At 45.2% G+C, this 24713-nt stretch overlaps 1 protein-coding gene across 8 annotated transcripts in view; it reads left to right on the top strand.

The window, feature by feature from the left end:
• The window catches only part of Lca5l (lebercilin LCA5 like), a 28842-nt gene extending 4996 nt beyond the window's left edge, over positions 1–23846 (top strand). For 3 of the 8 annotated variants that reach the window (XM_042687260.1, XM_042687261.1, XM_042687262.1), the window contains exons 2-9: positions 332–487; positions 2897–3228; positions 6485–6999; positions 10078–10215; positions 19468–19552; positions 20921–21027; positions 21183–21303; positions 22946–23846. In XM_042687260.1, coding sequence (XP_042543194.1) covers positions 2907–3228; positions 6485–6999; positions 10078–10215; positions 19468–19552; positions 20921–21027; positions 21183–21303; positions 22946–23652 — 1995 coding nt within the window. In that variant the 5' untranslated portion in view covers positions 332–487; positions 2897–2906 and the 3' untranslated portion in view covers positions 23653–23846. The other 5 variants (XM_042687263.1, XR_006148544.1, XR_006148543.1 and 2 more) reach the window with 5 other exon arrangements.
• The last annotated feature ends 867 nt before the right edge of the window (positions 23847–24713 follow it).

Here is a 24713-nt window from a genome sequence, read left to right as displayed (position 1 = left end):
ACATGCAATCCAAATAATTGAATTCTTTTTATTCAACTTTTCATGGAAAGAAAGGGTGTACAGATGGGTTACAGGATCTTCTGGAAAGCTGTGCTCTATGTGACTCCTGCCAGTTCTCCATTGGCATAATCAATAGTCACAATCAAGAGTTTCCCAATAAATTGCCAATAGCTGATTTGCTTGAATGGAGGAAAAGCCTTAGTATGTGAAGCCTATGGTGATCTCTATGTAGCAAGTGAATAGAGAGAGAGATGAATACTGCCTCAAAGCTTCTGTTCTTCAGTGTTTCTTTGTGAGATAGTAACACTTGCCTCTTGTGATATCATTTTAGGTTTTTTGAAATACATTTTCTAAAAAAAGACCCAAAGCATGTCAAAAAACTACTACCATGGAAATTTCATAAATACTACCGTGTGAAAGAACCCTTCTGCTCAGAAAATACAGTGTATCTTCAGACATCTTAGGGAAGTTCCAGAAAGAACAGCAGGTATGCAGAAACCCACTGTTAAATGTGCCTGTTTTGTCTGCCTTACTGCAAAAGCAGTACTGAAGACAGCGTGTTATTCAAAATGATCCACATGTATACTTTGACCTAGAACATTCTTATTTCTTACATGATAGTCAGGTGAACACAGAGTAGAAGTTTCCTCTTCTGAGAAGCAGCCACCCCCCTTTGTATGTGTGTGTGTGTGTGTGTGTCCATCGTGGGGCTTGAACTCTGGGCCTGGGCACTGTCCCTCAGCTCTTCAGCTCAAGGCGAGTGCTCTACCACTTGAGCCACAGCACCACTTCCAGTTTTCTGGTGGTTAATTGGAGATAAGTGTCTCACTGACTTCCCTGCTTGGGCTGGCTTTGAACCGTGATCCTCAGATCTCAGCCTCCTGAGTAGCTGGGATTACAGGCATGAGCCACTGGTGCCCAGCACAGCCACCCCTTCTGCATGGTGTGCTCCAAGAAATGATCATCAGGCAAACTAGACTTCTCTACTACAAGAGTGCTTAGAATATGGGTCATGTGTTTGTCTTCTAAGAGCAGAGAAACAGCTGTGAACTCTGGAGTAAGAATGATGTAATAAAGTAGTGAGAACAACACGGTGAAGTAGTGCTTCGCCTGAGTAAAACTGTAAACACTGGCTGCTCAAAATACAAGTACACACCTGTGATCCTAGACACTCAGAAGGTTGAGATCTGACACAGTTTGAAGCCAGCCCACACAGATGGATTCCATGTGATTCTTATGTCCAATTAACCAGCAAAAAGCCAGAAGTGGTGGTATGGCTCAGGTGACAGAGTCGCAGCCATGAGCAAAAAAGACCAAGCAAGAGTGTGAGGCACTGAGTTCAAGCCCCACTACTGGCACATACACACACGCTTCTAAAATGATTGTGAACTATACACCACCTCAAATTAGATATAGCAAAATGAATGTGATAAAGGTACTAGATAGTAATTAGGTAATTACTGATATGGCTCATTTTAAGAGCTTTTTTAAAGTTTTAACAAGAATTTTTTTTAGTATAACAGAGTTAAAGTAGGGAGAAATAGAAAAAGAGAAATATTTCCTCACACTGAAAATGGGACTCCTCATTTTGAGATCTTCACAATAGAATTATGCCTTCAGAATTTTCTCTGGTTGAACTTATTAATTGATACATATATTAATTGGTGGTTGGCCCAATACCTAGATTTCTTCATACCAGTAGAAACAGCATACATTTTTGATAGTAATGAAATGTGGCCTATTTATATTAATCCAGAGACACTCTAAAAACACTTTTTTTTTGTCGGTCATGGGGCTTGAACTCTGGGCCTGGGCACCGTCCCTCAGCTCTTCAGCTCAAGGCAAGCACTCTACCAATTGAGCCACAGCACCACTTCCAGTTTTCTGGTGGTTTATTGGAGATAAGAGACTCACAGATTTTTCCTGCCTGGGCTGGCTTTGAACCATGATCCTCAGGTCTCAGTCTCCTGAGTAGTAGGATGACAGGTGTGAGCCACCAGCGCCTGGCTCTAAAAACACTTTAACCATCTTAAAAGTGCAACAACAAGACTGATACTAATCATCAATTGTTAACATATTATCAATAAAATGTACATAACAATGGAAAATTCCAGAGCGGGCTTGCTATATAAATTCAGAGCACACCTCATTGCTGACTGCAGGGAAGCAGTGGGCGCCTTTGGCTATGGGCTGACAGCATGTCTTAGATTCTCTGTTAAGAAAGAGTGAATGTAGGGCTGAGAAGGTGGCTCAGTGGTAGAGTGCTTGCCTTGCATGCATGAGGCCCTGGGTTTGATTCCTCAGCACCACATAAGCAGAAAAAGCCAGAAGTGGTGCTGTGGCTCAAGTGGTAGGATGCTAGCCTTGAGCTGAAGAGCTGAGGGACAGTGCCCAGGCTCAGAGTTCAGGCCCCACGACCTACCAAATAAATAAATAAAGAGTGAATGTAATTCGGTAGTGAGAGCCAAGTGAGCCAGACAGACCCATGTTCAGGGCAGACACAGGTAGGAATTTTAGGACAGTTATGGGGATTATCTCATCATCAGTAAGCACAAGTATATATCTCCATAAACACAAGCATTGTGTTTCTTACCAAATGTCCAAATTTACCAATTCTACCATTTCTTCCTTTCTAACCAATTCACAAATCATTCTATGTTATCAAGTAAGATTTTACCTTGTGTTACCTGTGAACATTATCAAAGTGTGAACCCAAGGGTCTTACATTTCATACAAAAATAACATGAAAACCAAACTGAAATTCCTCCAGAAAACACTTGATAATGATAACATTGTTTCACATTCCTGCCTGTGAGAAAATAAGGAAAATACAATAAGTTGTAGATTCATTTTAGTGTCAATAGCTATAACTTCAAAATGACTTTTCTTTTACTAGGTTGTTTGTTATGTCTTTGGCTGATACAACAAAATCACATTCTGATGAGCATTTCCCGATGGTGGAATTAGAAAAGAGAAGGAAGTCTGGAGAGTGCAGGAGACACTCGGTCATAGGGGATTTGTCCAGGACCGGCAGGACTTCCAATGGGAGTGTGGATTACAGCAGGTCCCAATGCTCCTGCAGAAGTCTAAATTCTCACTGTGACTATTCAGAAGACTTTCTCTCTGAGGCTTCAGAAGCAGGCATTAACAGAAATCATTTAGAACATCCTGTGGTAAAAGAAAAGGAGAAGAAAATGCATAATGTTTCTAAAATCTCCCTGTCCAAAGGTAAGAAGCAAGATTTCCCAGCCAAGACTGGTGCCTTCACGCCCTAATGTTCTGTTTGTTTTTGTTTTTGGTTGGTTGTGGGCCTTGAACTCTTGGCTTGGACACTGTCCCTGAGCTCCTCAGCTCAAGGCAGGTGCTTTACCACTTGAGCCACAGTGTCACTTCTGGTTTTCTAAGTGGTTTATTGGAGTTAAGAGTGTCACGGAATTTCCTGTCTGGGCTGGCTTTGAACTGAGATCCTCAGATCTCAGCCTCCTAAGTAGCTAGGATTACAGGCAGGAGCCACCAGCGCCCAGCTTGGGTTTTTTTGTTTGTTTGTTTGTTTTTGCTGGTCCTGGGGCCTAAACTCTGGGCCTGGGCGCTGCCCCTCAGCTCTTTAGCTCAAGGCTATCACTCTACCACTTGAGCCACAGCGCCACTTCCGGCTTTTTCTGTTTATGTGGTGCTGAGGAATCAAACCCAGAGCCTCATGCATGCAAGGCAAGCACTCTACCACTGAGCCACCTTCCCAGCCCCCACGCCCTAATGTTCTGAAGTGATCCATATTCAATATAATTGATTGGTAAGTTTACTTTTCTGAAAGGAATTAGGAAGTAGAGAAATTAAGAATAATTACAGACAGGTGCCAGAGGCTTCCCCATGTCATCTTAACTATTCAGGAGACTGAGATCTTGGGATGACAGTTTGAAACCAGTCCAGGCAGGAAAGTCCATGAGACACTTATCTCCAATTAACTTTCAAAAAGTCAGAAGTGCGCCCAGGTGCTGGTGGCTCACTCCTGTAATCCTAGCTACTCAGGAGGCTGAGATCTGAGGATCGAGGTTCAAAGCCAGCCCGGGCAGGAGAGGCCGTGAGACTCCTATCTCCAATAAACCACCAGAAAACCGGAAGTGGTGCTGTAGCTCAAGTGGTAGAGCGCCTTGAGATGAAGAGCTGAGGGACAGCGCCCAGGCCCAGAGTTCAAGCCCCACGACCGACCAAAAAAAAAAGTCAGAAGTGGAGTTGTGGCTGGAGTGATACAGCGCAAGCCCTTGAGCACAAAAGCTCAGAGACAGTGCCTAGGTCCTGAGTTAGAGTACCAGGACTGGCACCAAAGGAAAACAGAAGCTCTGTCCTTGCCCAGCTTTTCCCTGTGGACCCTGCTAGTGAGGCTAGTTCCATTTCATTTCACAGGTGGCTTTGTTACAGAGAGCCACAGGACCTCTGGCCTTTGCAGCTGAAGAATCAAGGTTTGAACTGCCAGTGAAATGGAAGCGCCTGCCTCCACACAGGCAGATGGCCTCCAAGTCTGGCGAGGCCTACTGCAGACAGTCTTGAAACAGGTTCAAAGGCTGCTATCACTGCAGTTTCCTTGTAGGCTCTAAGAGTATCTACCTCAACCTCATCAGCTCTGCCTGTCCAAACTAGTATCAGTCTTGTGATGTCCTTGATCCCTCACCCTCATGCTTCTCCCTGCCCAGATTGTGTTACTTTTTTCCATTTTACCAGTCTGAAGCTGCTTAGCATTCCTGATGCAGGGAGAGCTGTGACTTTACCACTCTGACAATCAGAACACCCTCAGCCAACATCTGGATGACACTCAAAGCCTGCTATCCCTGGGGCTCCCTCCACCACTATCCCATTTGCCCTGGGTCTTTCACTAGCCTGCTATCACCAGATGTGCTGGGGACCTCCGTGCCACCTCTGGACCATTGTGGGGCTTCAGTTCCCCCAGCTCCTAGCTACCAAACAAGGGCTCTTCTTCACAGGACTCACCTGTGAGTTGCATGAAATCTGATGTGTTTTGTTTTGTCTGTGCATTTGAGAAGTTTTCTAATAGGAAAGACCCAGAGCATTCACTTCTGAAAGCGAAAAGTCCCTTGTTTCCTAGAGAGGAATGGGCCCCACACCACTGGCCTAGTCCTTCTCTCATGGTGGGAGCCAGTGAGAAGACTGTGGGTCGCATTTGGGAGAGATGACCACAATTAAAACAGCATCCTGCCCAGTCCAGCAAGTACACAAACCTCATCCACATGCATACATCTAAAAATCCAACCTCTGGAACCAAAGCTGATTGGAAAAAAATTCTTTCAATATCAAACATCGTCATCCTTTACTACATGTAAATATGTGTACATATACATATAGATCGATGGAGAGGTAGGTAGATAGATGGTGGCCTGGGGATGAGCTTGCTGGTCAAGTCAGGAAAATGTGTTCAGAGAGTACATTTCACTATTGATAATGTGCCTTTTAGGTCACTGTCATTTTTGGTGAATTAAATCAATTGAGTATTTTATTTTAGGTCAGTGGTTTAAGAATTAGGTATTTTAAGAGTAATTAGCTAGGTGACGGGGCTCATGCCTGTAATCCTAGCTACTCAGGAGGCTGAGAAGCCAACCCAGGCAGGGAAGTCTGTGAGACTTTTATCTCCAATACACTACTCAAAAGAGCCAGAAGTGGCATTGTGGCTCAAGTGGTAGAGTGCTCGCCTTGAGCAAAGAAGCTCAGGGACAGTGCCCAAGCCTAGAGTTCAAACCCCAGGAGTGGCAAAAAAAAAAAAAAAAAAGTAATGTAATCATTTGACTAACTCTGTTTTATCGTGTGAAATGGGGTCCAAACTACAGACTATACAACCCCTAGAGTGTGGGGTAAGGTAAAGAGACAGAAAATCATTAGGGACTAAACACTAGTCCAGGTTTCTGTGACCTTAATTATACAAGTGCGTGACACACGGAGTATGGTTTTCTGGCACACCACAAAACGCAAGTGGCTCCTTGAGGTTTTTGAAGCAAACAAAGCCGGCTTATCCTCTCTCTCCCGCTCACCCACTGGGGTAAAGGGGAAATTCCATCTCTGTCATAGCTCAGCTTGGTGGCACATATTGTTACTCCAGTATTCAGGAAGTGGAGACAAGAAGATTACAAGTTCAAGGCTAGTCTGTCCTACATAGTGAGACACTGTCTCAAAAGATACCTTTTTTGTGGTACTGGGATTTGAACTTAGGGCTTCATGCTTGCCATGCAGGTGTTGTGCTACTTAAACCACACTTCTAGCTCCTTTTTCTTTTAGTTTAGGTAGGGTCTGTGCCCTGGGCCAGCCTCAAACTATAGTCCTCCTCCCCATGGCCTCTTGCCTTGCTGGAATCACAAGCTCCACTGCCCCGGCTTATTTGTTGCAATAGAGGACTTGCTAACTTTTTGCCTGTGACACATACAAACGTATTTGCATGTTTCTACATATCACTAGTAACCAACTGGATTATCTGTTTACATAGGCAAGAAGGAAACCACAGGTGAAAAAAAGCACACCTGGAATGCATCATTTTTCACTTCTCAACTCAGTATGATTACACAAAAAAGAAATGCAATGGCCCAACGAATACTCTCAGCAAGACTTCATACAATTAAAGAACTGAAAAACGAATTAACTGACATGCACCGGAAGCTGGAAGCTGTCGTCATAGAAAACCAATTTCTGAAACAGCTTCAGGTAAGGCATTTGAAAGCCATAGGCAAATACGAGAACTCCCAAAACAATCTGCCTCAAATTACAGCCAAACACCAGAACGAGGTGAGGAATTTACGGCAGCTCCTTAGGAAGTCACAAGAGAAGGAAAGAACTGTGTCCAGAAAGCTCCGAGAAGCTGACAGCAAGCTGCTGAAGACAAGGGACGCCCTCCAGGCCCTGCAGAAGCTTTCTGAAGACAAAAACCTGGCAGAGAGAGAGGAACTGACACACAAATTGTCTCTCCTCACCACCAAGATGGAGACAAATGATAAAAAAATACAGGTCTGTATTTCTTCTTTCCTTTCTTTTGTAGCAGTACTTGGGCTTGAACTCAAAGCCAAGGCACTGTCCCTTATTTTTTCACTCAGGGCTGGTGCTCTGAGCCACAGCTCTGCCTCTTTAGTGGTTAATTAGAGTCTCATGGACTTTCCTGCCTAAATCCTCAAATCTCAGCCGTCTGAATAGCTAGGCGTGAGTCACCAGTGCCCAGCCGGGTCTGCATTTCATTAGGTCATTAGGTCCCCAACTTATAGAGGATGCTGTTCAGTCCCCCCACCCCACCCCTGAACTCCAGAGCACCACAAGAGTGAACATGCGCCTAGAGGGGGCCAGGGCAAAGGCAGAGGTGTAGCACAAAAACAGAAGGCAGAGTTGGAGACCCATGGACGTTGGTTCTGTTAAGTGAGCAAGAGTTCACTCTGTAGCCATGTGGAGAGAAAGGGCTGTTTGTGGAAGCAGCTGCCAGCAGCAGAAACTTCCCCTCAGATGCCCAGAGTTGTTCTGCGAGGGACACAGGAGAACCCTGTGACATCATCTCCCTCCTTTGTTTTGGAGGCTGCCCCAACAATGTCCTTCAGTCCCCTTCTTGTTCTTCCCATTCTGTTTGGCAGATCATTCCTGCACAGACATGCTGAGTTATTTTAGAAAGAGGAGTTTTTCCCATAATGCTTCAGGGAATAGAGAAGGAATAGACTTCAAAAAAAACTGGAGGTTAGGCTAGGAAGGTGGCTTAGTGGTAAAGTGCTTGCCATGCATGTATGAGGCTCTGGGTTCGATTCCTCAGCACCACATAAGCAGAAAAAGCCAAAAGTGGCGCTGTGGCTCAAGTGGTAGAGCACTTGCCTTGAGCTGAAGAGCTGAGGGACAGCGCCCAGGCCCACAGTTCAGGCCCCACAACCAACAAAAAATAAATAATTAATTAAAAATAACTGGAGGTGAATGGTGTGGTTTTCCCCATCAGTCCCTGGTTGTCAAAAGCCAGTTGGCCACATTATAAGAGACAATTAATTACAATTAATTATAAGGAAGAAGATACTGGTTTTCCTGCCCATTTTACATGGTAGATACTTGTGGTCTCTATGGAATTATTTGACTTTAATTCTTTGACACTTAATTTTGAGAGGCATATTCTCTCTCTCTCTCTCTCTCTCTCTCTCTCCCTCCCTCCCTCCCTCCCTCCCTCCCTCCCTCCCTCCCTCCAAAGGGGGGTACCTTTGGTCAGTTGTGGGGCCTGAACTCTAGGCCTGGGCACTGTCCCTCAGCTCTTCAGCTCAAGGCTAGCACTCTATCACTTGAGTCACAGTGCCACTTCTGGCCTTTTCTGTTTTTGTGGTGCTGAGGAATTGAACCCCTTGCCTCATGCATGTACCGCTGAGCCACCTGCCCAGTCCCTTTTCTCTCATTTTTTTTTTTTGAGGCAGGGCCTCACAAGTAGCCCAGGCAGGCATAGAATTTGTGATGCTCAGCCTCGTAAATGTTGGGGCTATAGGTATGCTCCCATAAACTAGTTTTCTCTCTGACCATGAAATAAATAAACAGAAAGTTCATTTTGTCCATATTTTTATCTGTTTTCCTTAATTGGTAAACTATTCTGCTTCCCTGAAGGACTGTGTCATGTATAATGAATATTTGAGGCATGGAAAATAATGAGCAACCTCACTTTTTTTTTCATTTTTCACTCTTGCCTACCAAAGTGATAATCTTTGGCTTTGGATTGTACTGGATTCCTTTTAGTGTGTGTCTACCATGTAAAACTAAGTGCATTTTTATCTCAATCTGCAAGATTGTATACATACACATTCAAGAAGCTCATGTCTTTATGCCTATTAGACAAAGCTAAAACTAATTCTAAACCTGACCATTTTGTTAGCTATCAGAAGCACTTGCTAGTGTGGGGAGTTCCATTTGTTGTAGGGCATTTGAAGGGAGAAATATTTTTCAGGCCAAAACGTGTAGGTATATTCTGGACACTGTTTTTTAGAAAATGGAATGTTTTGTAATTTCACCTTTTAGCTTTCTGTTTTCCACTTTTCTTTAATGGTGAGTTCCTAATCCTATAAAAGAGAAGACTGGGGGCTGGGAAGGTGGCTCAGTGGTGGAGTGCTTGCCTTGCATGCATGAGGCCCTGGGTTCGATTCCTCAGCACCACATAAGCAGAAAAAGTCTGAATTGCTGTGGCTCAAGTGGTAGAGCGCTAGCTTGAGCTGAAGAGCTGAGGAACAGTGCCAGGCCCAGAGTTCAGCTCCCACGACCAAAAAAAAAAAAGAGAAGACCCTATTTTTCTTTAAGCTCTGACCCACACTTCCGAGTTCAGAACGAAGTTCTCTAGTCCAAAAGTTCCTGCAGAAAGCAGGTATGTGTTCAGTTCAGTCAACTCTCTTTCTCCCTCTATCTCCCCCCCACCTCCCCCCTCCACCCTCCTGCCCCCCCCACCCTCCTACCCCCCCCCCACCCCGCTCCGAATGTGGAATCCCTGCTTACAGTGGTCTGCACTGGTACTAGACAGCCCTCCAGGAGGAGGGGCACAGGATTTTGGAAGAGGACCATGTGTAAAGACATCAGAGTAGCTCATTTGGGCAAAACTGCTTAGATTTTGATGGAAAGTATGACTATTTTATTGACTTTTACAGAATATGTTAAATTTTTTTATCAAATTCAGAGTATGTTAAAAGCATTGAAACATTTGATTTTTTTTTTTCAGGGGGGAAGGTCCAGTTGTGGGGCCTGAACTCTGGGCCTGGGCTCTGTCCCTCAGCTCTTCAGCTCAAGGCTAGTGCTCTACCACTTGAGCCACAGCACCACTTCCGGGTTTTTTTGCTTATGTGGTGCTGAGGAATCGAACCCAGGGCCTCATGCATGCAAGGCAAGCGCTCTACCACTGAGCCACTTCCCAGCCCTAGCATTGAAACATTTGAAACATTTATTCTCTGAGATCTCACTATTCGTGATATAGTTAGTTCTAAGACATGCTAAAAATATACTGTAATTTTGTCTTTTTCATAAATGTAATTAGTTCTATTACAATAGGTTTTCATAATCCCAAATTGGCTGCAGAACAGTTAAACTATGCATTGTTTTCAGAGCTTAGAAAAACAATTGAGGCTGAACAACAGCGCCTTTGGCCGGCAGTTGGCTATTGAAAATCGGAAGACAGCAGCAGCTCAAACTGAGACAAAGACTCTGCAAGTGGAGGTGAAACACCTGCTACAAAAGCTTAAGGTATTCTTTCCTTTCTTCACAAATGGTGTGAGCAATCTATAGCCAAGCCTGCAGTTCATGCCTGTAATCCCAGCTACAAAAGTTTAAGATATCCTTTTGTTCCTTCTCAAATGACATAAGCAAACCAGCTATAATCCCAGCTCTTACCTGTAATCCCAGCTACTCAGGAGGCAATGATGGGAAGTGTGACTCCAGGCCAGCCTAGGAAAAGACTCAAGACCCCATCTCAACAGAATAGCTGGGTGTGATGGAATGTACCCATCATTCCAGCTACCATGGAAACCATAAGTAAGAGGATAACATTCAAGCATGCCTAGGAAAAATAGGAGCTGTGGCTCAAGTGGTAGAGTGGTAGCCTTGAGCAAAAAAGCTCAGGGACAGTGTCCAAGCCCTGAGTTCAAACCCCAGGACTGGCATAAAAAAAAATGCTAAAACATAGGAGCTGCCAGGCACTGGTGGCTCATGCCACTGGCTCTATTCACTCAGCAGATTTGGTAGTCATACTTCATGACAAGTAACATTATTGATTTTTTATGTTTAAAGCAACTTAAAATAGGCTTCTGAATTTAAAAACTAACATAATCCGTGATACAGTAAATTTAAAATCTACTGTGTGACTAGGACTGTGTCTCCATGACAGTGCCTTTGCCTGGAATGCACCAGGCTCTGGGTTTGATGCTGGCACACACAAAGTAAATTAGTCTCCTTGCAAATACACTTGAAAAACTATCTTTTAAAGTATAAATGTTGTTTTAATAAACAACATTTTCATGGTGCAGAGGAAGGAACCCAGGCCTTTATATGTACCAGATAAGTTTCTGTCACTGCACTACACCTTCTGAAGTCTAAGAACTTTAAAGCAGGGGCTGGGAAGGTGGCTTAGTGGTAGAGTGCTTGCCTTGCATGCCTGAGGCCCTGGGTTCGATTCCTCAACACCACATAAGCAAAAAGAAAAAAGCCAGAAGTGGCGCTGTGGCTCAAGTGGTAGAGCACTAGCCTTGAGATGAAGAGCTGAGGGACAGTGCCCAGGCCCAGAGTTCAGGCCCTACGACTGGACCAAAAAAAAAAAGAACTTTAAAGCATTTTTATTATTTATTTATTTATTTTTGTTGGTCGTGGGGCTTGAACTCGGGGCTTGGGCGCTTGTCCCTGTGCTCTTCAGCTCAAGGCAAGCACTCTACCGATTGAGCCACAGTGCCACTTCCAGTTTTCTAGTGGTTTATTGGAGATAAGAGTCTCATGGACTTTCCTGCCCGGGCTGGCTTTGAACTGTGATTCTCAGATCTCAGCCTCCTGAGTAGATAGGATTACAGGCGTGAGCCACCAGCGCCCTGGCTTTAAAGCATTTTTAAACCACAACTGTAATAAGATTTCATTTTACCCCAGTTAGAATATTTTTTTCTGAAAACAATAAGAAGATAACAGGTGCTGTCAAAATATGATGAAAGGCAGGTGCCAAGTGGCTCATATCCATAATTCTAGCTACTCAGGATTCTGAGATCTGAGGATCACAGAAGCCAGCCTAGGCAGGAAAGTCTGCAAGATTCTTATCTCCAATTAACCACCAGAAAATCAGTAGTGGTGCTGTAGCTCAAAGTGGTAGAGCACTGGCTGTGAGCTGGGGAAAAAAAGCTCAGGGATGGCATCCAGGCCCTGAGTTCAAGCCCCAGGACTAGTACCAAAAAAAAAAAAAAAAAAGTAAAGGAAAAGTTACCCTTATGAGCTGTTGGTAGAGATGTAAACCAATGCAGCCACACCAAAAAAAAAAAAAAAATCAGTGTGCAGTTCCACCAAAAAGCAAAAACAGCACTTCCCAGGGCTAGAGGAGTGGCCCATGTATTAGAACATCTGTATAGCAAGCACAAGGTTCAAAGTTAACGAGAGAAAGAGAGAGAGAATGCTCCCATATAATCCTGCAGTCCCTCTCCTGAGTACATGAAGGAAATGAAGTCAGCATATGATGTTTACTGCAGCATTATTTAAACAGCCAAGCTATGAAATCACATAATATATGCTTATCAATCAATGAATGGATAAACAAATTATGGATGTATATACATAATGGAGTATTATTTAGTCATAATGAAGACAGAAGCCTTGTCATTACAGGCTAATGGATGGAACTAGAGAACGTGTATGAAGTAGAATAAGGCAGACACGGAAACCTAAGTGTCACATGTTTTATCTCATATGTGGAAACTAAAAATAAATAACCTGAAAAGTTGAAGAGCAAACAGTAGCTTCTGGGAAAAGAGAATCCAGGGGGAGGAAAATAGGGTGTAGAAAGGGTAGAAGAAAGCGGGGTAGGAATGATTAACATATGATTGATGCATATACAGAAATATCATGGTAAATCTGATTTATATAATTAAGGATGGTCAGTAGCTATAATTGAAAATTTAATTAATTAAAAACAAAATAGAAAGATGTTTTGAGCCTCAAGCTATAAGTCTTAAGTTTGAAAACTCTCAAATAAAGGAAAAGAAACATTTCTTTTTGGCCTCTCCTACATAAACTATTTGTTAAAGGAACCAAACAGTGTGAAGTGGTATTAGGCTCCTTGTGAAAGCAGTCCAGTTAAATGAAGAAGGGAGCAGGCAGGACCTCAGTTGAATTAGCAGTTCTAATCAATGAGGGTGTTGATGACACAGCACTAGCTAGCAGTGCATGAGAACCGTCCACAGCATCGGACAGCAGGGAGTCCAGCTTTCTGCAACCCCGTTCTACAACATAAATAGCAAAGCAGAAAAATAGAAAAGCTGGTGTGGGAAGCTATGAATTAAACATCATTAAAAGAATAGTCGCTCTCTCCAGCCACCCAAGATGCCAAAAGGAAAGAAGGCCAAGGGGGAGATGGTGGCCCCGGCCCCTGCTGTCGTGAAAAAGCAGGAGGCCAAGGAGGTAGTAAATCTGCTGTTTGAAAAACAGCCTAAAAACTTTGGCATTAGCCGGGCGCCGGTGGCTCACGCCTGTAATCCTAGTTACTCAGGAGGTTGAGATCTGAGGATCACGGTTCAAAGCCAGCCCGGGCAAGAAAAGTCCGTGAAACTCTTTATCTCCAATAAACCACCAGAAAACCGGAAGTGGCGCTGTGGCTCAAGTGGTAGAGCACTAGCCTTGAGCTGAAGAGCTGAGGGACAGCGCTCAGGCCCACAGTTCAAGCCCCACGACCAAAAAAAAAAAATTTTTTTTGGCATTGGACAGGACATCCAGTCCAAAAGAAATCTCACCCATTTTGTCAAACGGCCCCGCTGTATCTGCCTGCAGTGGCAAAGGACAAGCCTCTACCAGGGCTGAAAGTTCCTCCTGCAATGAACCAGTTTACCCAGGCCTTGGACAGCCAGACAGTGACACAGCTACTCAAGCTGGCCCACAAGTACAGGCCAGAGAAGAAGCCGAGACTGTTGGCTTGAGCTGAGAAGAAAGCTGCTAGCAAAGGAGACGTCCCCACTAAGAGACCTCCAATCCTTTGAGCAGGGGTTAACACGGTTACTACTTTGGTGGAGAACAAGAAGGCTCAGCTCATGGTGATCGTACATGACGTGGACCCCATCGGCTGATTGTATTCCTGCCTGCCCTGTGCCAGAGATGAATGCTCCCTACTGCCTCAAGGGGGAGGCCAAGCCAGGGCGCCTCCTCCACAGGAAAACATGCACCACCGTTGCCTTCACCCAGGTTAACTCAGAAGACAAAGGATCTCTGGCGAAGCTGGGGGAGGCTATCAGGACCAATGACAGATATGATGAGATCCATCGGCACTGGGGAGGCAGTGTCCTGAGTCCAAAATCTGCGATTCTGATTGCCAGGCTGGAAAAGGTAAAGGCTAAGGAGCTGGCCACTGAGCTGGGTAAGTGTGCAATGCTGATTTCTCTGTACATGAAGATAAAACTGTCCTTCCTCAAAAAAAAAAAAAAAGAAAAAAAACATTAAAAATAGGGGCTGGGAAGGTGGCTTAGTGGTGGAGCGCTTGCCTTGCATGCCTGAGGCCCTGAGTTCGATTCCTCAGCACCACATAAGCAAAAAGAAAAAAAAGCCGGAAGTGGTGCTGTGGCTCAAGTGGTAGAGCGCTAGCCTTGAGCTGAAGAGCTGAGGGACAGCGCCCAGGCCCAGAGTTCAGGCCCCACGACCGGACCCAAAAAAAAAAATTAAAAATAAAAATAAAATAAATGGGGCTGGGAAGGTGGCTCAGTGGTAGAGTGCTTGCCTTGCATGCCTGAGGCCCTGGGTTCGATTCCTCAGCACCACATAAGCAAAAAAGAAAAAAAAAAAAGCCGGAAGTGGCGGTGTGCCTCAAGTGGTAGAGTGCTAGCCTTGAGCTGGAGAGCTGAGGGATAGTGCCCAGGCCCAGAGTTCAGGCCCCACAACCGGACCAAAAATAAAATAAAATAAAATAAAATAAATGGCATTTCATCAAATTAGAAAGCTTCTGCACCACAAAGGAAACAATTACCAGAATCAAGAGACAACCTACAAGAGTGCAGGCATAATTCAAGTGGTACAATTGCCTAGCAAGCATTAATCCCTAAGTTTAAACTCCAGTACCATTAAAAAAGAGAAACTAACAGATAACCTACAGAATGGAAGAAGATCTCTGCCAGCTATTTGTCAGTTAAAGGATTCATATCCAGGATAATATATAAAGGAGCTCCAAAAATTAAAACATCAAAAGAAGAAATAATCCAGTCAGCTGGCAATCACCAAGAGAACGAAAAGCAAGTGCTGATGAGGAAGGAGGAGGGGGGACCCTTTCTACAGTTAGTGGGAGTGCAAATTGATAAAGCCAATACAGAAACCATATGGTGATTCCTTAAAAAGCAAAAGACTTCTATGCCGCTCCTGACCTATTTCAGACAGAATGTAAGTCACATTCAATCAAGACACCTGAACATGCATGTTGATAGCACTGTTCACAATGGCCAACTGTGGAATCAAGTCAACCTAGGATCCCACCAACCAGTGCACAGATTAATAAAATAAAGAAGAGTGGACTTGCGGCATTTGCAGGAAAAATGGAGAGAACTAGGAATGACCTTGTTAAATGAAATATGTCAGACCAAGAAAGACAAATATCGCATGTATGTGCTCTCTTCTCTCTCTCTCTCTATGTCAAATCTAGACCTTTTTTTAAAAAATAAGTGCAAAATGTCAGAGTGACAATTTGGGGTGGGAAGCAGCATGGAGGGGAGCAAAACATATCTTAAGAACTTTCTAACTGTGTGGAATAACATTATGAAATCCATCAAAAGTTGATTTAAAAAGAGAACAGGAGTCGAGCACTGGTGGCTCACACCTATAATCCTAGCTACTCAGGAGGCTGAGATCTGAGGATCACAGATCAAAGCCAGCCCAGGCAAGGAAAGTCCATGAGACTCTTATCTCCAATTAACCACCAGAAAACTGGAAGTGGCGCTGTGGCTCAAGTGGTAGAGTGCTAGCCTTGAGCTGAAGAGCTCAGGGACAGCACCCAGACCCAGAACTGACCCAAAAGAGAGACAGGGGAGGGGAGGGTGAGGGAGAAGGAGAGAGAGGGAAGAAAGCAAGAATTTTAGGGTGATGGAGGGACCTGACTTCAACCATCACAACGCACAAAGTGCACAGGTAAACACCTAGAGAGGTGGCCATAGGAACATGGAAGAACACCCAGCTCAGCTCTGAAGAGGTGAACAAAAGAATCAAGCAGAGCCTTGGGGCAGTAGAGCGGCGGTCCCTAACTCGCCTGCCTTCATGACCACGTGACCATGGCCGTCAGGATGGCCCCTGGGTCTGACAGACTCAACACATACCACCATACTTACCACCGTGGGGAGGAGAGCAGCAGCCAGCAGAGGCTAAGAAAAGCAGGCACTGCTCACTCTGACCCTTGACTTTCTTCCCTCCTACATGCCCCAGGAAAATACCAGTCAAGGACACTAAAAGGAAATAAATAATAGCAAGGAGAATCAGGGTGTGTGATCCACAAACAATGGAAATGTTTCCTAAGAAAGTGGATGGATGCATCAGTATGAATGCCATGGAGCAGAGGCCCCAGCAGGAGGCACCAGAGGGGCCTTGGCCTGTAGAAGGCAGGCTTCTGTCTAAAGGAAGAGGGCTGAGAATAGGCCCTCCTGTCACCTGCCCCACCATTCCTCCGCAGGATCACCAGGAAAAACCCAGGGTGCCTCAACACTTTGCTTGGGTAGAAAGGCTGGCATCCCAGAGCAGATGCCCACAGAGCACATTCTAGGAACGAGGGTAACTGGGCTCAAAGGGAAGCCGGCCAGACAGTCCCTGAGGGACCCAGAGCCAGGTGCCTTCCTCTTCAGAGAGAAGCACCCAGATCTCTGAAGACCAGCAGCATGGAATAAGAAAGCACAAAAGGATAGATGGTCTGGTGTTGAATTTGGCATCCCAAGAGAGAAGACTGTACCCATAACAACATATTTTGACATTATGAGGATGGAAAATTCAGAAGCCAAAATGCATTAAAGCATTAAAATTGAAGGGCTCAAAGGCAGAAGGCATGGATGGGCTGGGAAGGTGGCTCAGTGGTAGAGTGCTTGCCTTGCATGCATGAGGCCCTGGGTTCCATTCCTTAGTACCACATAAGCAGAAAAAGCCAGAAGTGCTGCTGTGGCTCAAGTGGTAGAGCGCTAGCCTTGAGCTGAAGAGCTGAGGGACAGCGCCCAGGCTCAGAGTTCAGGCCCCATGACTGCAGAAAAACAAAACAAAAGGCAGAAGGCAGAGAAGCCCTGGAGGATTTGGAAGGCTACAGTCAGTAAGTAAATCTCTCTAACAAAGAACTGGAGGATAGAGAATATGTTACATAGCTACTATAAAATAACCTGGTGTCATTTTTCCAAACTTATAGCCTGTCACCGGCCCTCGGCTGCCTGCATTAGGGACGGACTCCAGTCTCCCACCAGCCACCTCACCTGGGTCAGTGAGGTTGTCCGATAGTTATCCCCAAGATCATCCCTTGTAAAGGAGCAGAAACTTCCAGGATGTCTTATAAAACTAGACTCTTCCTCTTTCTCTGCATTAAAAAAAATACTTCCAAACATCAATAGTTCAGAAGTGACTCAAAAAAAAATGTGTTCACACAGCTCTATAGTACTGTCAGGGCTTACCAGGGATGGCCAGAGTCTGATGTGTTGGGGCAGTTGGGAGGTCGCCCCCCGATTCTCTGGAGTCTCCCCTGTACACCTGCAGTGCAGTGGCGGAGATCTGCCATCTGTTAAGCCTTAGCGGCTTCTCCATGTGGAACAAGCTTCCCCTCACCTTGCTGGCTGGTTCCAAGGGCAAGAATGGAGGGCAAGAAAAATGGGTAGGAGGAGGGAGCAAGAGATGCAGGGAGGGAAGGAGGGAAGGAGGGAGGGAGGGAGGGAAAGGGGAGATGGAGGTGAGAGGACAGGCGGAAGCCATGCGTCCCTTCACCACCTAGCCCTGTCACACAGCATCGGTCGCCTCAGCTCCTTCCGTGTGCCCACGCAACCCCAGGCAGGAGGTCTGGAAAAAAGGCCGTGGCAATCTTAAGAAAACACTTTCATCTGTTGTTATTGTTTGGGCTTAGGAAGAGGCTTTGGCCCCAACGAGGAGAACATCTATTTCTTAACCTTGATCCTGCCTTCCTTTGGTGCTAGTACTGGGGCTTGAACTGAGGACCTGGGCACAGGCCTTTTCACTCAAGGCCAGGGCTCTACCACTTAAGCCACAGCTCTACTTCTGACTTTTTGCTGGTTGGAGCCAAGAATCTCACAAACTTTCCTGCCCAGGCTGGCTTTCAACCATGATACTCACATCTTTGCTAAGATTACAGGTATGAGCCACCAGCATCCGGCAATCTTGTTTTCAAGGTCATAACCACCTGCATATCTCAACCACATAAGTATCCTAGATGGTGACCTAAAATCTCTGCCTTAGACTTAGGGAGCCAGCTAGGTCACAGGTACCCAACTCAAACCTCTGCTGCAAGCCAGGACTGACCTGTCCATCCCCAGCCATCACTGCCATACACCAGCCATTGCTCTCCACCATTGGCCTCCTGATGCATTCTGCAGCTGAGCTGTAGGCCACCCTCTGGGGACCCAGACCAGCCCAGCAGATGGGACTGAACAGGCCACATCATCATTCTAAAACCCCTTGTTCAGTATACCTCCAACTCAGCACCATAACCCAGAAAGCACTTGTTCGTCTTCCATCTGGCAGTTTCTCGACAAGGTTTTACCACGATGAGAAGGGAAGAGGACCACAGCATTTCTGCTTCTTAAACTCTAGAAAACACTGAGATGCCTATACTTCACCCACTCCTGTGCCTGTTCTGGTCAAATGACTGTGGTTAAATGAGCTCAAAACCTATACTGCTGCCCAGACCTACAACAGTCTCTTCTGAGTCTATATCCTCAAAGCCATTACTTCCTAATGTGCCTTGTCTCTAGGTCAGCAGGGGAATGAAGCTGGAGAAACAGCCTCATTTTCTTGAGTCCACTGCACTCATCAGGCTTGCCCACAGATGTAGGGGTAAGAAAGGAACATGGAGTAGCTAATCACCCCAGCAAGTTAGTTTCCAAACTTGTTTTGCCATGACCTAAGGAAGTCAAGTGTTGAGATTTAAAAGGGAGCAGCCATGTCCTGTGCTCAGCCAGTGTGTAAACACAGCAGAAGTGCTGTGCTACAGAAGTTCTGTCCACACACACACACACCACCTCACGAAACAGGTGGCTCCTGGGCATCACAACCTGGCCAGTGGGACTGAGGACTGAACTTTTTTATTTTTTTGTCAGGCGTGGGTCCTGAACTCTGGGTCTGGGCGCTGCCCCTGAGCTCTTCAGCTCAAGAAGAGTGCTCTACCACTTGAGCCACAGCGCCACTTCCTGCTTTTTCTCTTGAATCAAACCCAGGGCCTCATGCATCTGAGGCAAGCACTCTACCACTGAGCCATCTTCCCAGCCCCTGAGAACTGTAATTTAATGTTTTCTCTTTAATGAATTTCAAAGGTGAAATGCAGCTAGTGACAGAGCAGCGGCCCAGGGCACCAAACGCACAGTGAAGGCACGCAGCTGCCTGGCACAGCAGGATGGTCTCCTCACAGGTGTCACTATCATCACAAACTGGCACGTCCCGTTGCCAGCAGTGTGCGTGATCCAGCCATTCCTGTTTTCTATTAGAACTTACAGATTTCATTTGACACACACTGAGTTTGCTTGCTTTATATTTTTAATCAAGATTAATAAAACTAAAGTATTCATAGAAAATTGATGTTTCAATTCTTTTTAGGAGAAAGAGCGTGAGCTTGAAATTAAAAATATCTATACTAATCGGATACTTAAAAACTTACATGAAAAAGAAGATTACCCAAAAGGTATGTTAGTTACTTCTGCTCAAAATCTATGGTTAAGTATCTGGTCATATCTTTTTTTTTTTTTTGCCAGTCCCAGGGCTTGAACTCAGGACCTGCCTGGGCACCGTCCCTGAGCCTCTCTGTGCTCAAAGTGAGAGCTCTACCACTTGAGCCACAGTGCCACTTTTCTGAGTACTTATTAGAGATAAGAGTCTCAAGGATCTCAGCTTCCTGAGTAGCTGACAGGCGTGGGTCACCAGCACCCAGCTTCTTCCTACTTTTTCATAGCTAAAATAACAGATGAGTTTTAAAAAGCATTTCATGGGCACTGAGACACATTTTGTGGCACAGTCTTGTCAAGAGCCAGGAACAGACCTGCTTTCTCAGTTCCTCACTTTGGGCCCGGTCTCTTACTTCAGGTAGCATGAGGCTGCTTGAAGGAAAGTGTCTGCTCCGCACTGAACTTTCCAGTTCTTGAAAACGAACTTCTTTGGAGTTTTACTTTACTTCCATGAGATGCAGTTGGTTGGGCTTTGGCCCCTGCTCACCGCCTGTAACCTGCACTGTCTGGGATGGAAAGCTCCCCATGGCCTTCACATTCCACACCCCACTCTCCCCTCCAGCCTGAACCACCGTAAGCTCTCACTGTTCTAGAACTTCACTCTGTTGCTCACAGCACACAGCACTCCTCTGTAGCAGCCTGCTTTGGTTCAGCAGTGTGGCAAGGCCACGGGTACCGCTTAAATGCCACATGGTGCTGCTCCCCCTTCTCTTCCGGCATGGCCGGCAAGCATCAGTTTCTGCTCAAAGTGACAACGGGAACCACCTGCTCCACCAGCAGCCACCACAGGCTCCCCTCACAGGCAGCCGCTTCCAACGTGCCTGCCTTGCTTGCTCCGGCTTAAAATACAGAATAACAGCCCAGGAGAGAGGGGTGTGTCAACCATGGGGCCTTTAAACAAGAGTATTTCAAGGACAGTGAGGAAAGGTGAATGGCGGCCGCTCGCCTCTTTGTGTGGAGGGCAGCTTGCCATCAGTAGCAGCGTCCTTAACACTGGATAGTGTGACCCCACTCACCTGTGACCACACATCACCTGTGTGACCCCATCAACTTTCTGACCATCACCAGTGTACCCATTACCTCTGTGATCTGTCACCTCAATGCGACCCTTATCATCTTAGTGTGACCCCATCACCTCTGTGTGACCCTTCACCTCTTTAGTCCAAAATGAGACCAAAATGGAGATGATAGGAAAAAAAAGAAGGGGAATCTATCAGACGTCTCACAAATATTAAATGTCTACATCACATACTTCAAATGTTATTTTACACTTAAAAATGGCTTCCATTTGTAAAATCTTTCTCATATATAATCTTCCAATTCTATAGCTTCTTCTACAAAATCAGTCCAAGCAGACAGAAAAAGCTTGTCATTTACAATTATGAGACACAAAGAAACCCAAAAATCAGATGACTTTCCACCTTTGAAAACTAAGGTAAGACAGACCTGAAACCTCAGTGTCTAATTACACATCTTACTTAACACAAATAGAGTATGCTGTAATCATTTGTTCTATGTAAAAAGTATTTGTATTTATTAGAATACAATTGTCTAGATCACCAAAAACATATCTTTCACTGCTTTTCTAAGTTACAGAGTAAAAAGACAAGAAACACTGATCATAAAGAAAAATCAGCTGAAATAAACTGTGAAATTCCTCCAGTTATCAGTAAACTACCAAGACTAGAGGAATCTAAAAGGAAATATGAAGGTAACTGGGGTTTGTTTTTTTGTTGTTTCTTTTGGGTAGCATAAGGGTTTGAACCTGTCTTCTCATTTACTGAACAAGCACTCTACCATCTGAGCCACAGCCCTAGCCTTCCACTGCTTTATTCTTCAGATAGCCTCCCCTACTCCTACCCGGGGCCAACTTTAAACTATGATCCTCCCTTCCAAATAGCTGGAATTATGAAAATACAGAACTGTGCTTGGCTTGTTAGCTGACACTAGGTCTAATTTTTTCCCCAGGCTGACTTCAAACTCAAGTCTTCCTGATTCCTACTTCCTTCGTAGCTTGGATTATTGGTGTATGCCACCGTACCCCTGCTAATTTTAACAGCTTTTTAAAGTAAAACATGACTTGTAACAATTTTCTCAAGCTGGGTGTAGCAGTACACACCTGTAAAAGAAATATATAAGAGGAAAAGATTCTCCTTTATTCTTATTGAACCAGTCCCTCCAGCATTGGGCAGACACAGCCCCTTGTGTCCATACTTCATTACTGCCAGTAGAAGCCAGTGAACTCCACCCAGGCCAGACAAGGGCAGCTTCTGAATGAAAAGCCACAATTCCAGAGTTGCTCAGGGCCAGGGGATCGGCCTGCCGAACACGCTGGGCACTAGACCAAGTGCCAGCCAGGCTGGCTGGAAAGCCAAATGGAGCAAAATACCAGCAAGCTGGTAAAAACCACTGAAAAAGCCACTCTGTCCTGTGCGATCTGGGGGACTGATGTCCAGCCATACTCACGGGGCTCTGCTTAAATCTTGCGCGTGTTTTTTCATTCCATTTAGGTGAGGCTTACCCCCAGAAAGGTATGTGTGCACTTGGCACATTGTGTGTGAGGATGCACCAAGACGGAGGCGTGGCTCTGGGAGCTGGGAGACACCCTGTCCGGGTGTCAGGTGTGCTTCTGACCCAGGGGGTTTTCCACAGACCCATGTCTGCATATGCCATGTAACCCAGCCAGCGCCCGCCATGTGCGAGGCTCCGCTCTACTGCTGAGCTGTACCCCAAACCAGAAATCCATCTTTTTTTTATAGTTATTTGAGATTAAGTGATTACATAAATTTCACAAAGTTCACAGAATTGTGAAATAGTGATACAGTCACAAACACATTCATGAGGCAAATTGTCATTATCGTGGTCTATAAAGTTTGTGAATTCTGAGCTTTGACAATACAACTATTTCTTCCACATCGGGTGATATGCGCATTTCTTCCCTTTTGCTTAGTGTCAGCTGTTCACGCTCCCTCCCATCGCTGCCCTTGAGTTGCTGAGCACGTTTTCATCAATGTCCAGTGCAGCTGATGGGCCCCTCTGTTATGTTTTCCCGTTTCCCTCTGATTCTGTATGCTCCTCCTAGCTTCCCTCAGATGAACGCATATATATACACACCATGTATGTGGTCAACAACATGGAGTCATTTAATAATGATAAGACAAGATGAACGGAGGCCCTTTGTTTCTCAAGTCCTGTTTACTTTGTTGTATCTCCTAGCATTTTGGATTTAACATCCATATATCAGGGAGACTATGTGCCATTTGTGCTTACCTCACTCAAAATGATTTTTTCTAGTTCCATCCAAGAAATCCACCGATTTTCAGGGCACTAAGTTGTCTGTCTTTCTGCTGTAGATTTATCAAAGGCAGAAGAAATGCAAGGACTACTGGAGAACACTAGGAGACATAAAGAGAAAAGGGAAGAGCAAGAAAAGAAAACCATCTTAGAAGAACAAGAACCATCCCCCCCAAGAATTCCAGCACCTCATCCTGAAAGTAGAGGCCATCAGGAAGATGAAGCAGCCAAGGAAAAGCTGTGTTCACAAATGAGTGACAGGGCCGAGGCCCCGGACACATTCGTGGTTCCCAGCACCAAGATGGTCTTCCGCCACAGGAAGCACTACTCCTTCACAGAGGCCACGGAGAACCTGCACCAGGGCCTCCCCACCTGCCCAGGGCCGGCCTACCCTGGTAGCACACGGTGCCTGGCAGGCGGCCGACACCGCTGCCATGTAGAGGAAATGAGACCGGAGCAGGAGGCCAGCAGCTACGAGCCCTCCCCTGCTGCGCCTTCCCGAACCAAGGTAGAAGACACTGCATTCCAAATCAGGAAAAACTGTCTGATGGAAGAACTCTTTGGGTCTGGCTCTGTCTTAAAGCAAGACCAGAGCAGTCCTGTGGCTACAGAGGGCTTGGAGGAGCCCCTGACAAACAAGGCCTCGCATCCCCTACCTCCTGGTCAGGCCTCTGCCAGCAACGCCTTTGGAGACTCAAACGTTACTGTGGTAAACTCCATGAAGGCCTCCTCACCTACAGAAGAGAAAAGAAAAATTATTATTTAAATAGAACCAATGCCCTAGGACATTCTGGTGTGGTGTACGAGCTCCTAGTTGCCGGCAATCTCACCATTTCAACACGTGAGAGGGCGTACACATGTATGGGTGTTTCAGTACTTGAACTGTCTTTGGACAATTGTTTTATTTCTAATCTAACAAAAAAAAATCCACTGTATATTAGTCAATGGTAATATTTTAAATACAAACTTACATCTTTATACTAAAAATGAAATGTGTCTATTCCTTTTAAAGACTGGTTGATTATATAGCTTAGGTAACACTGAATGTTAATGGTCTCAGTTCTCTAAGACACAGAAAAATAGCAAGTTGTATTAAAAACCACTTGCTGCCTACAAGAAAAGTCCCTCACTGACAAACAGTGGCCTAGTATGGAAAAAAGATCAAAGTAAACCAACTCTGAAAGGAGGCAGAAGCTATCTATATACATATCTGATAAAAAAAAAAAAGTTTAAAGATTCCAAAAACCTACATGTCATTTCATAGTGATAAAGGGTTCAATCCATCAAGAAGAAATAACAATTATTAAGTTGTATCTACCAAACATTGGTGTGTTCTAATTTAATTAAACAAACACTCCTGTTCCACAGACCCTAACACAGTGACACAGACTTGAATACACAGCTCTACCATAGGTAGGTCATTAATATATCCCCTCCCTGCCCAAAAATCAAAGGAACTTCAGAATTAACACTGTATACCAAATTGACTAAACATGTGGAGTATTTCAGCAGCAGCTCATGGAACTTCCTCCAAAATAGATCAGATTTTATGAAGCAAGTCTTAACAAATATCAGGGGCTGGGAAGGTGGCTCCGTGGTAGAGCGCTTGCCTTGCATGCCTGAGGCCCTGGGTTCGATTCCTCAGCACCACATAAGCAAAAAGCCGGAAGTGGCACTGTGGCTCAAGCGCTAGAGCGCTAGCCTTGAGCTGAAGAGCTGAGGGACAGCTCCCAGGCCCAGAGTTCAGGCCCCACGACCGGACCCAAAAAAAAAACAAACAAATATCAGAAAACCGTATTCTATCAAACCACACAGGAATAAAACTAG

The sequence above is a fragment of the Dipodomys spectabilis genome, unplaced genomic scaffold, assembly GCF_019054845.1.
Source record: "Dipodomys spectabilis isolate Male_0828 unplaced genomic scaffold, ASM1905484v1 ptg000107l, whole genome shotgun sequence".
NCBI lineage: Eukaryota > Metazoa > Chordata > Mammalia > Rodentia > Heteromyidae > Dipodomys > Dipodomys spectabilis.
Note: the sequence above shows the minus strand (reverse complement) of the source record. Positions and strands in the feature narration are given on the sequence as shown.